At 40.1% G+C, this 13,123-nt stretch overlaps 1 protein-coding gene across 1 annotated transcript; it reads left to right on the top strand.

The window, feature by feature from the left end:
• Window positions 1–272: 272 nt before the first annotated feature.
• fam124a (family with sequence similarity 124 member A) lies at window positions 273–12,909 on the top strand. Its single transcript, XM_030787547.1, has 4 exons — window positions 273–328; window positions 4,982–5,019; window positions 9,273–10,033; window positions 12,064–12,909. Exons 1-4 carry the CDS (start codon window positions 273–275, stop codon window positions 12,907–12,909), a joined length of 1,701 nt encoding a protein of 566 aa, XP_030643407.1.
• Window positions 12,910–13,123: the final 214 nt, after the last annotated feature.

The following is a 13,123-nucleotide window of genomic DNA, read 5'->3' on the forward strand; positions in this document are numbered from 1 at the left end:
AGAGTGCAGGAGTGAAGTGACGCAGGGACGGAGAAGTAAAAGGGAGGAGTGACACACAAGAACGTGTTTTCACGACATAAAGGCTTCCAAGGAACTAGATCACGCTCGCATGCAGACACTTCGTGTTCAACCAATTTTCAACTGGGCTGACCCAGGAGAAGCTTAGCCCGTGTTAATGCAGAAGAGAAACTGAGTACGCCCACTAACACACGTTTTCAGACGGGCAAGTACATCAGAAACAATGCGAAGTGACCATGTCACTTTCATCTGAGATGGAGAAGAACTCGACAGAGGATGAGTTCGCCGACTCGGGAGCAGAGACAGGCGGGTGAGTGTATATGAGTGTGTGGTACTTTTGTGGATTAGTTCCGTATAATTCTTACAAATAATTCAAATCATTGTTCCATGAAAAGGAGCTTAAGGATAACTGTTTGAAACCAATTGCCTAAGAGTCTCCTTTCGTTTTTGTTTCTTTTTTTTTCTTGTTCTTTTTTTTCTACTGCAACCAACTTCTCTAACCATCCGTAAAGCATGTATGGTTTTAAAATACCGTATAACAGTTACAAATATTGTGGTTTTGCTTTTTGACCCATGTCCCAGATTAGTTCAGAAAAGTTCCCTTCCTTATGCCATTCTTTATTCTATAATGTTTTCCATCATCTGTTTGGCATTAAGAGTGCGGGCATCTGTCGCTGAGATTTATCTCTTAATACGTAGGTGGGAAGGCGCTTGCAGTTGATACCTAAATTTCCTCGCGCACTTATTTATCGAATTAAGATTCTAATGTTGCCACTTTTATTCTACACCATAAACTGTCTGTAGTGTGGTTATGAGGGTGTTATCTAGATATCTTGAGATGTCTATAGTGTGATTCTAGGTGTGTTATCTAGATATCTTGAGATGTCTATTGTTTGATTCTATGTGTGCCATCTAGATATCTTTAGATGCAGTCATATAACTATTATGAACTTGCTTAGAAAATGTAGCCAAGAGAATTGAGTGAGTTCAGAATTAAATCAGGTTCCTCTCTGAAAGCCCTTTTTGGAGGAGGAGGTGCAGAATTTTGATCAAATGTCTGACAAATTTTATATTAAGAACATCCATAACATAAAGCAAAAGGAATGAATGCACAAGTTCTGAATTTTAAAATTCAGAGTTGTCAAGGTATTAAACTTGATTTTTATTTCTTAGAAAACTATGTCTTAATCTCCTTTATTGTTTGAGAAAATCATTTGTCTTCTCTTCATTGTATTTGACTGATTTCAAGCAATTTTAGGCTAAGAATAAATCCAGAGACCATTCTATATGTGCTCATTGTACAGGTTACAGGTTGTGGAGACCACAGAAATGATCATTTAAAAAAAAAGTGCCACAAAACCAGCTTCAATGTTTTGATTGTAATGTATGATATCTCTGCACTGAATTCTGTGTTTTCAGCAGTGGTTACTAAGCAATGATGAATTCTGCTTTTCTTGAAGGTATGTCTCTGACGACCTTGGTGTCTTTAGTCAGAAAGTGAATATGCTTACAAATGTGCGTGCGGGGGTGTATATGGATCAACTTTGAGCAAGCTGCACTGGGATTATTAGGATTTTTTTGTTGTCGTTGTTCTTACCTTTCCGTCATGATCAGATTGGGGTAAATAGCCTCACACAGATGTCCCCTCCCCCCTTTCTCTTATTCTCAGCATCACAGTGAGGTTTGATTAAGTGTCCCCTCTCTGACAGGTTTCCATTCATATGTTGCGTAAACATATGCATAGTTGGCTGTTTAATGTAGGTTATACTTATTCTAGTTACAGTGTGTGTTTGTGACAAGTTTCTAATAGCGAAGCAGATTTACAGAAACACATCTGGTCATTCAGCGTTCCATTCTGTATTTGTATTTGTATTGTAGAGTTCCCCTCAAATACGCAGAGTGAAAATCATCAGCCTATTTTTACTTAGCCTTTTTTTATATACCCACAACATGGATTTATTTGTCTCCTTTGTGTTGTGGAATGCTTGTTTTAAAGAAAAATGCTCACTAAATTTGATCCAGTCAAATCCCATTCTTATACACTTCCAACCACGAATGTTAAGTGTCAGAATCTAGAAGCACAGCTGTTACAGCCATTGGAATGCTCTGTTAATATCAGATTTAAACTGTGTTAATATCAGTAGATATTTTTTGATGGTGAACGCATGAACAACAAGCGTACATTTCTCCAGTTTCCATTTGAGGATCTCAAAAACCAGGCCTTAAAACCACAACAAATAAACTCCCATAAAAAAGAAAAAAGTAACAGTAACAGTGTGTGTGTGAGAGAGAGAGGGGGGGAGAGAGAGAGAGAGAGAGAGAGAGTAACTGAGACTACAGAGCACGTTTCTCACTCTAAAAGAGCTACCATTTGGAACAAGCCTAATTGAAAAGCTTTATAACTTCTGTCATATGTCACAATGTCAGTCAGATTTTTGGTATCTAAAGGCTAAAACATTCCACTCTCTCATTAGTTTGATGTGGCATTTATTGGTCACCAATAATAAAGCACAACTCTGGGGTGAGTTCTCTCCTAAAATTTGATCAAAATTAATCTGTTCTTACAGTTTATATAAATTATGGTTAGATTTATCTTTTATCCTTGAAAGGCTGCTCATTTGGCCCATACATGATTACATAATCATTATATGTTTCACCAAATAATGTGGGCTATAAAATATTTATCATTACAGCAAAGAATTTACACTGAGTGTAGTACAGGTTTATAGAAATAGAAATATGCACCTTATTGATATGGTGGTACTGGTTTGCAATTCAGCAGGCTTTTGCACACGACACAAAAAGTACTTCTTTGAAGATGAATGTAAGGTAACCAAATACACATGAAAGTATGTTGAATATACTGCTATGCACTTCAAAACTTAGTGGGTTGATCTGCTCTCCTTTAGCTTCATGATAAATTATGTACATTTATAAAACTGTTGGGACATCCATTTAAGCATGGATTTAAGCATGGTATTTGTCTTGTAGCTTCCTACAGCATGGTGCTAGTTAATTATTAGTTAACTAAACTAAATCTTTTTATTCTGGCACAGGAATTAGGACAGGTACTCACATCATTCTATAGTTACTGAGCTAGCAAGTAATTACGGTGGCATACTTTCCTAGTTAATTAACATCTATATAATTATATATATAACATCTAACTCTGACACCAGACTCTGAAGCAGAGAGTGATACTTCACATACATTTGTGTCCTGTCTGTGCTCTTAAAGGAAATGCTGCTTCCAGAAACCTGTTTAAAAATAACATTCTTAAGATCACACTTAGCAGTGTTCTTAACATCTAGGGTCAGTGGTTATCAGAAACAAGGGCCTGGTTAGGCTGATAGATGTCTTGCAAAAGTCAGAAAATGTAGCTTGAAGAGCTGTGCTATTTTGAATGTTCCTGATGATATCTGCCTGCATGTGACAGGCTTTTTTTCCAGCTGCTTTAGCGGATATGTGTAGTGTGGAAACTGCTGACATGAAAAAAAAGAGAGAAAACTGCAGGTTTTTCCTGATGATAACTGATCAGGTACAGGTTAGTCACAGGACATCAGTTAAATCTGAGTGTTACTGGCTATGTTCAAGACTGGCTGCTACATAATGATATGTTCATGTTTGATAGACTATGGAGCACAGACTACAGTATATCATAGTGTAGACTTCCTAAGTGTACTCATGGCTATAGATGTATTCTATTTTGAACACAACCCTTTTCCTGGCTCCCAGTGTTCTGCATTAAAGTTCTCTCAGAATTTCATAGGTCCTGTTTGGCAAAGTTCTGAGGACATTAAGTGCTTTCTAAATCAGAACTCTTCATGTCAGCTAGCTAGCTGCAGTGAAAGCCCAGCTACTTAACTGACACAGAACCTGCTCGTTAATTCTGACAGTATGAACGTCAGCTAGCCTGTACTTCCAAAACCTCTTGTTCCAAAATACGTCAGACTGCAATACAACTGGGAAATCATTACTGATATCTGATTTCCCCATTTGCAGCTCCCACTCTGAGGGTCATTGATGTGCCTATTTTAAACTCAAAATATCACTAATCTCACATAACGTGAACTCACAATAATGGAAGCTAACAGAAAATATTTTCTCCAGTTTATTATTTTCCTCTTGCATGTTCTCTCATCTAAATTCCAACTAAAATTCCATTTTCGTTCCTTATCTCCACAAATTATCCTTTAATCTAAAAGTGGAATGAAAATTCTAAAGATTACATCTCATTTAAAATAAGACACTCCAAACTGAACTCAGATGTGTCTGGTTTCCCCATGAGATCACTCTAAAGCTTGATTGTGTAAAAAGAATTGACTCAGGGGGGTGAGTACTGCAGTAAATGAGAACTTTTCATTTTCATATCTTTTTATCACACAGTGAGTTTTGTTGTACACCAAGTATCAACTCAAGAGGAGGGAAAAAAATCGTTTTCATCATTAAAAATTCAACAAAATATTAATCTGAGAGGGAACAGCGAATGCGTCCTGAAGGAATTATTCAGAATAACATCAAATAAATAAGTGTAAACAAGAGTGGATAAGATGTGTGCTACTGTGTACAGTGACTGTGACAGATTTAGAGGTTGTATGTATGGGTGTACATGTATTTGTCTGTATTTATATCTCTATACAGAGATATAAATACTCTGTGTGAAATGTGGATAGGAGACTTCTTCATTTCAATTAGACACTCTGAAATCAAAGTTCTGTCTCCTCTCCCCACAACTTTCTCTCTCTCTCTCTCTCTCTCCCTCTTTCTCTGTCTCCCTCTGACTTTTTCTCCTTATTCACTCTCTCATTAAATCAATATTTTAACCACTCTTCCAGTATCCCTTGTTTTGGCATTCCCATTTTCCTCGTCCTGCACCATTTCTATCACTGACCTTCCTCTTTCCCCCACCTCTCTCTCTCTCTCTCTCTGTCTCTCATTCTCGCTCTCTCTCTCTCTCTTACAGGTCTCTCACGGATTACAGTCCCATGTCGTCAGCAAGCAGTAAGTAAACTCCTGGCTGTCTGCTTATGTCTATACAATGGTCTTTATTGTCTTAGACTGGAGCATCTTGGCCATATGACCATAAATAATTGCTTTAACCATCTGATACATTGTGGTTACTCACCATATCACAGGCAAACACACATACATACACACTTAGACGCAAACTTTTACTGACAATATGATTAAGATGACGTAAGCTGTGTCAAACCAAATGGAAACACACTTATTCAGTTGCTGCTTTATTACTTGTGATGAGGACTGAATTCTCTGCTATGGCAATGTAACAGATATTAATATTTTGTCAGTGAAACTATTTTTTTTTTCACAGTATTAATAGAAATAATATACAACTCCATATTCTTTTCTACCAAAACTGTCAAGAACCTAACACCTCTGGGTATCAGTGTGTGTGTGGGTGAGCGTGTGCATATTGTCAGACCAGAATGTTTCCCAGTAGGGGGATTATATCCATTATTAGCCCACTAATCTGCCCAACAGGAAACACACTCTTCCAAGAGACAGCTCAGGAAGCACTCACACCCACCCATTCACCCACACACACTCTAACACAGACATAGTCAAAGCTTGGTCAGCTCGGATAGTGTGCTGCTACCTTCACAACTTCACAGATAATGTAAGTTACATAATATATCAGTAGTTATCTAAAAATATATAGCTAGTATTAACTAGTAAGCAATTCATCCACAATAATAAATTGGTGGCTAATTGGCACCAAGTCTTCCACAGTCTGTAATAACTCAGCTGACATGTTAGTAAAAGCCAGACAGCTAGGAAGAGGGCAGAATTAGAATATAGGTGACTCAGTTCATCTTTTCTATTTTAAATAAAGCAGAGTGTGTTTGGGTCAGGAATGATGCCGCTAATGTTTTAGTTTGCTCTCCCTAAAGCTTAAATAACTAAAGTGTTCTTGACATTAATCTTTAAATATGTGTTAAGACTATGCACTTGGGAAGAAGCGATGAATCTTTCAGTGTAATACAGCAAGAGAAAAGGGCAGAGTGGGACTGAGTGAGGAATAAGAGCAGGACCGAAAAGACTCTGGTACAAAAATGACACTTAGGACGTGTAACAGTTTACACGTTTATATTCAGTCACACTCCATTTATAGAGAAGAGGAACAGAAGAGGCAGGACCAGAGAAAAAAGTCAGTGAGATGCACAAAGAGTTAGCTATTAAATTGACATTGAGATTATCCCTTTTGGCTGTTCTGTCTCTACAGAAGTTTGTTAATTTTGGTGAGTTCAAGTACTATATTAATATCTCTTGAATTATTCATTAACCCGTATAAATAACAGATTTACCCTTATAAATAACAGATGAACAAAGTTCATTTGACTATTCTTGCAAATAACTGTCATACATTTATGCCAGGTATGCCAAATGGATATTAGTACATCAATACAAAGGCAGAGATCTTTAATAATGTTTGAAAAGATGATTCACCCAGAGAGAAGTAAGAATTTCATGTTTTCAAGCTGCACACATCAAAGAGACACTTAGGAGCTGTGGCTAAATCAAACTTGCATGTCTGAAATATCCTCTCATTATTGTGTAATGTAACACAAACAAGCATTAACAATATAACAGTATAAACAATTACTGAAATATTTTCTATAACTGTTTTATATCAATATATATTATATCATTTAATTTTTAAGTGAGAGAGAGAATGTCAGTTTAGAACATGTCATGATGCATATGCGTGTTTGTGACTCCTCTTGGAGAAGAGCTTAAGAGCTTAGTGACTCTTAACACAAGGTTTTATAACACACACTTCCCTCCTTTCATTCACACACTTAGTCACTCTCAGACATGTACACAGGCTCTCGGGCATATGCTTTTGCACTTCTAAATCTGCCTCTTGCCTCCAGTGGCATTTGGACATGGTTTTAAATAAAACATTATTAATGATATTTTAATACCAGGATTTTGTTTCTGCTCTTAATGGTAAAGTGTCATTGTCAATGTGCCTTTACTGGCAAAAAACTGTGTGTGACTGTTTGTCACAGTTTTGGGGGGGGGGGGGGGGGGGGGGGGGGGGGGGTCTTTGTTTTGTTTTGTGTGTGTGTGTGCGCGTGTGTGTGTGCGTGTGTGAGTGTGTGCACTCATGCAGGCTGACTTCTAGTGGGATATTTGTGTTGTTCTGTTATCATAATGTTTTGCATAGCGTCCCAGCTATGGCATACACTGCTTCAATGGTCAGGGATAAGTCATGCTTCAGGTCAGGGCCCAGCTGCAACGCAGTAAAAATAAAGCCTTCCTGCACCTACCTTGTTAGTTTTATTTCTCTGTCTTTAAAACTTCAGTGAACTTTTATCCCCACTGTGGTAGATCCTCAGTCTTAGTGTCATGTACGTTCAGAGTAGAATGGTCTCAGTATGAGAATAGAGGAGTGTGTGTGTGAATGTGCTGTTATAAATCTGAGACTTTTAAATGGCACTGGACTGTTAGGTTTCTCTCATGAATGCCAGCGTCACTCTAAAAGGCTCTCTGAAACCAGAGACCTTGGTTTACCTTAAACTCTGTGTGTGTGTGTGTGTGTGTGTGTGTGTGTGTGTGTGTGTGTGTGTGTGTGTGTGTGTGTAAGAGCACAACGTTCCCTCGGCCCCTGGTGCCCTCAACTTTAAAACAACAAAATGGGACAAGTCCCCTGAGTGAGGGAGAGAGGGGGAAAGAGAAAAAGAGAAGGAGCATATTGTACCTGAAATGTAACTTTCCACTCCAGATTTTCAAAGCAAGCAAATCAAATCAAATGAAATCAAATCAGATGGTATAAAGTTAAGAGGGGAGTATTTTTCTTTTTGGTGTTGGCAGCAGTGTGCTTGCAGCAGTAGCCAAATATACTCCAGGCCATCAAAAATTATTCACAGCTTGACAGTTAAATAAAAACTACAAATTTGTAAAATAAACCCTACATCAGTGCTTTCAGTCTAAAACCTATGGAGACTATTTAAATCAGTAATTTATTTACCTTTAAAAATGTCACCAGTTGGAACCCTTGACTTTTTTGTAATGTAGTGGAGTCATCTCATCACAAAGTAATGAATAATGGTAATGAAATGGTAATAAAATGTAATGTTTGGCATTGACACACACCCTATGTCCCACAATGTTATACTGTATAACTGCTTAAAGCCATAGAACAAATCATATACATTGATATAATATCATTATTTAATATTCTTCCTGTGAATCCAGATGCATGTTTGTGTGTGTATATGTGTGTGTGTGTGGGGGCAGGAAGGGGATGAGGTCTAGGGTTCATAAGGGTATGCCTTATTAAGGTGCCTGCTGGGAACTAAAGCATTCCTTGGGGGTCAGTAATTTTGTACTAATGGTACTAATGAGCTGTGTGAATGCAGTGTTCAGGCTCGTTTCTGATGGCATAGGGAACATAGTCAAGCATGAGAATAACGGGCCTCTTGGTTGAGCTGGAGCATTTGATGCATATGATGAGATAATGATTATAAAATGTAGAGGTTTGGGGTTCTTACTTCAATTCTGCAAGTCTGTTCGATTTGAAAGTCAATTTGTAAATTCAGAAAATATGTTTACATAATTAGAACGATTATTTGGCGCACAGGCAATAATAAAGCAAATTAAGTTTAGGAGTAGATCAGTGCTTTATTTTCCAAATGATGTAACTATAATTTAGATTATAAACCGTTCATCTGTAGCTACAACCAGTTCCCTACAGTAAGAAATAAAAAGATAACTATTAGCTTGTGGCTAGCCAGCTAATTAAGATTAACCACTGTCTAAATAGAGGCGCAAGCTAAGCTGTAGTGATGTCAAAGGCATACATATAATGTCAAACTGCTTCACAGGGGAAGAAACATTAAACTTAGATAGAAATAAATGGATATTAACACTCATAGTATAAACTCTACTAATGCTAATTAGTAATCCAGAGAAATTAGAGAAAAACTTAACTGCATCAGCAGTTAGGTTCTTAGGAGGCAGAAATATGTCTCATCAAAGATGAATTTTCCCTTCAAAGTTTTTCTCATAAGCAGAGGAGATAACTGTGAATGTTCCATGGAAAGGAACACACTGGTGGCAGAATAACAAATAGTAAGCACCAGCTTATTGTTTTTCAACATAAGCCAAACACTAACCTCTTTTCTAACTGTCTCTCGAAAGAAAAATCCTAAACGCGTCAGGTAATAAGCTAGGATTACTTTTCAAGATCTTTGTTTTAACTCTTTGTTATGCCTTTCTTTTTGGAGGTGATCTCTCCATGGGGGACCAGCAGGACCCATTTTTAGTGAGTGTCCACATCATCACAGACCCAGGACAGGCAAAATCACTTCAGCGTGCTGCAGACCAGGTCCTGTCCTGGGTCCACCCAGACTTGCCCCTTTTCCGTGTCTCGGAACGTGCCCCCAGCAGCCACCAAAGACACCGACCAAAACACCATGTCCATCCCTCCGCCACCACCCAGCCCTCTCTGGCTGTCATCCTCTTCATCCAAGAGGAGAACGAGAGCATCGAGAGCATCAAACAACTTCACGGCACCCTCCAGAAGCCACCATGGAAGTACCATCACACGGAGCGGGTGAATGGGCGTGGGTTGATGCCCCTTTCACCCACTAGCCAAGACTTTTTCACCCTGGCTCCAGGCACGCCGCTTTGGGCGCTCCGGCAGGTGCATTATGGGAAAGAGATTGTGCGTTTTACCGTCTACTGCCGCTATGAGAGCTATGCCGACATGGTGCGTTTCTACCGGCTGTTGTTAAGAAGACGGCTGGCCCAAAAGAAGGAGGATTTCTGCTTTTGTGTGGTATACTCGAACCCCGATACAGAGATTCAGTTGTCGTTCAAGCGGTTGCCATGGGGCCAGAGCCCCACCCCCATGGACTGTGCAGTGATGGAGATTCGGGTATGGGATGTGGGTGGGCTTGTACCCTTGCTGCCACACCCTTGTACACCTATCAGTGATGTTCGCTGGCAAACAGAGGATTATGATGGGAACAAGATACTACTGCAGGTGAGGGGAAGGGAGTGTGTGTGTGTGTTGTCATGCATGTTTGTTTTTTTGTTAATGTATGTGTACATTGCACTAACTGTTCAGTAAACGAGACAAGGTTTTGTAACATTCACAATCTGTTAGTCACCTTACAATTAACAAATGAATGAGAAAGAGAAAGAAAGAGAGAGGGAGAGAGAGAGATTCGGGTGGATTGGACCATGTCCATTACTGTGATTGGAGCTGTACTTATCCTCTAAAAGAGAACAAACCGTTAATTCAACTTGACAATCACACACACTCAGAGAGACAGACACACACTCACAAACACAATCTGTGTTTCACTTGTGTGGGTCAGTTGTGTGATCTGGATTAGCCCAGATCAAGTCAGAGTCTCTCTTCATTGCCACGACAACAGCTTCATTACCCACAACCCCCTGCTGCTCCCAAATGGCATGTTGGGGGTTTACGCAAAATACACGTTCATGCACACCAGCCTACAAATGCATACAGTTACACGCATGTCTGACTATACTAATAGGAATGTAACATTGACATACATCTTACTGTAACTCAAGATTTGTTTGCATAACTATAATCAAAACATATAATGGCACTTTTTGATTTCAAAATAACGGGTGAATCTTAGTTTAAGTAGGGATTAGATTTGTCAGGACAGGCAAAAAAAAAAAAAACCCTATATGGTAAGATTTTTCAGATGTTCATTACCTTTTGGGTACATGTGATCTCCACTTGTGTAAAACCCTAAAACACACAAACACTCAACAAATTTCCCTATTACATACATTGTGGGTAGGCATCAAAGGAAAATGGAGAGAGTTGCAAGCTCTCTGTGCAGTGAATTACGGAAGAGGGAGAACAGCAAGCCTTTGTCATACTCTTTCATATCCTCTCTCTCTCTCTGTCTCTCTCTCTCTCTCGTGCACACGTGCTCTATTATACACTCATTATTCAGCTCAGGACTAGAAAAACAAAAGGCCACATATTTTCACAACAAAAAAATAGAATCTTTCTACTTTCTGAATACAAGTTTCCCCAAACTCCTTTCCAAAAATATATCAGTATGCTACTATGCAAAACAAGTCCAGAGCAAATCAAAGAAATTACCCTGTTTGGCAAAGTACTCAAACAGAGTCAGACACTAATTAAAGCTGAAGAGATCCAGTTTATCTCTGGCAATTCAGCCTTAGGTCACTAGGTTATGAAACAAAGATGCATGATATTATTATGATTTGTTCATAATTTGTTTTGAGTATTTGTGGTTAATTTCCATCAAATCAGTCAAGATGTGTGAGAAAAAAAAAAGTTAGTTAAACAGAATATTAACAGTGACGCGCAAATAAATTGGATTGAAGCTACACATTTCAATTTGCATGGACCAAGATCCCCCAGACTAGGGTACAGATATACCCTTCAAATGTTTGGTATTCAGATCAGCATTCCCATAGCCAGATAGGTCTGGAAGACTTGGAAAAATAAATGTTTTTCCAGAGCCATTGGGTTGGAACGTCATCATTCCAAACAACAGAGAAGAGAGAAGGCCTTACACACACCTTTTGGGGTTCAGAGAGAGTAGGAGCTACAAACACTCAGATGTCACAGTCAGATGTTGGCCCAATGTTAGGCCTACGTTGGGAGAACGTTGTACAGACGTGCTGTCTGCGTTGGTGACTAGATGAGTTTACCAGCTGTTGGTATAACCCATAAAGTTACAGTGGGTGAAAACAAGAGGCCTCTTCAAAGATTCCCAGGGGGTTTTTGTGCTGAACACCCCCCACCCCACCCCCCGCCACCCAGGCTTCCCTCCCCACCTCTAAACTCTGCCAGATGCCAGTCTCATGAAAGGGGGGGAAGACATTTTACATGTTTGTGTATGTGTGCAGTCATCTAAGAAATGTGGCACATCCTTAGAATCCTACGGAGATCACGCTACATCCACACCTGAAAAAATAATTTCCTCTTTCTTTCTTTTTTTTTCTTGCTCTCGCCTCCTCTCTTTCCACCTCTCTCTCTCTCCCCCTCTATCTTAGGTGCAGAATTCACGACACCGTCGGAGACACACTGTTGCTCAGTTCACACACCTCCCTCCAGATTCTACACCTATTGTATCTCCAGATCCTGCTGCTGCCCTGCCCCCCTTTGGCAGAGGTCCCGCTTCCTATCGAAACCGCCGCTATCACCGAAACTCTTCTCGCTCCTCACGAGCACAAACTCTCCCCACACCGCACTCACATGGGTCCCAGAATTCCCTGCCACTGCTGTGTGAGAAAGAGGAAAGTCATCCCAGTTCTCTCCCACGTGATCCAGAAGCTTTCCGTGCTGGATGGACAGGTCACCGTACACGTTCGCTGTTTTCCTTGCCCCTAGCAGGCGGACCCCACTCCACATGCCCCTCCCCCTCAGCAACACTTCGCCCACGTAGTTCCTCCTCGTTGGCCAGTCTGGTGTACCGTGTGAACGTGGATACACTGGTGGGAGCTGAGGAAACTGATGTGGACACAGGACAGAAGCTGACTGGCAGCTCTCTGGACCTATCGGTGACTTCCGCTTACTCCCGCCCACAGCTGCGGACCAATCAACAAACACCACGCCCACCAAGACCTCTCTCTGCCCCTCTTCAGGACATAAATCCCTCCCTTTCAGAGCCATCCCACAACCACATCCCCACATCAGTAAGACAGCCCCCTGTGCCACTCAGAACCAGCAGCATGTCAATTAAGATCACACCCACAGATAAGCCACACCCCCCAAGTGTGTGTCTGTCACAGCAAGGCACCACCCATTCAGGTTGGGAGCAATGTGGTAATGGCCCAACAACTCATGACAACTGCAAACAGGAACAGATCGAGGAAGATGAACAAGAGTTTTATATCTGACACAACCACACAACAGTTTTGCTTTAGGCGCTACTGGAGACAGACATATTACCATAGTTGCGCCGCGATTCTGTGCCGAGTACATTTTGGCATTCTGGAATGTAAACAACAGGCAGCCTTTATTGGTGCCTGCTGAAAATAGGTGACCAATCAGTTTTATTTGACTTGTTTTTGTCCCTCCCTCACGTTCTTCAATTGTTATGAATTTTGAACG

Source organism: Chanos chanos, chromosome 10 (genome assembly GCF_902362185.1).
Source record: "Chanos chanos chromosome 10, fChaCha1.1, whole genome shotgun sequence".
In the NCBI taxonomy this organism is placed as follows: domain Eukaryota; kingdom Metazoa; phylum Chordata; class Actinopteri; order Gonorynchiformes; family Chanidae; genus Chanos; species Chanos chanos.

Excerpts from the sequence above, each read along its gene's own strand:
- fam124a (XM_030787547.1), top strand. The coding sequence starts at position 273 with ATGGAGAAGAACTCGACAGAGGATGAGTTCGCCGACTCGGGAGCAGAG. Across the intron at positions 5,020-9,272 it reads TCCCATGTCGTCAGCAAGCA|GTGATCTCTCCATGGGGGAC; the intron begins GTAAGTAAACTC and ends TTCTTTTTGGAG. Across the intron at positions 10,034-12,063 it reads GGAACAAGATACTACTGCAG|GTGCAGAATTCACGACACCG; the intron begins GTGAGGGGAAGG and ends CCTCTATCTTAG.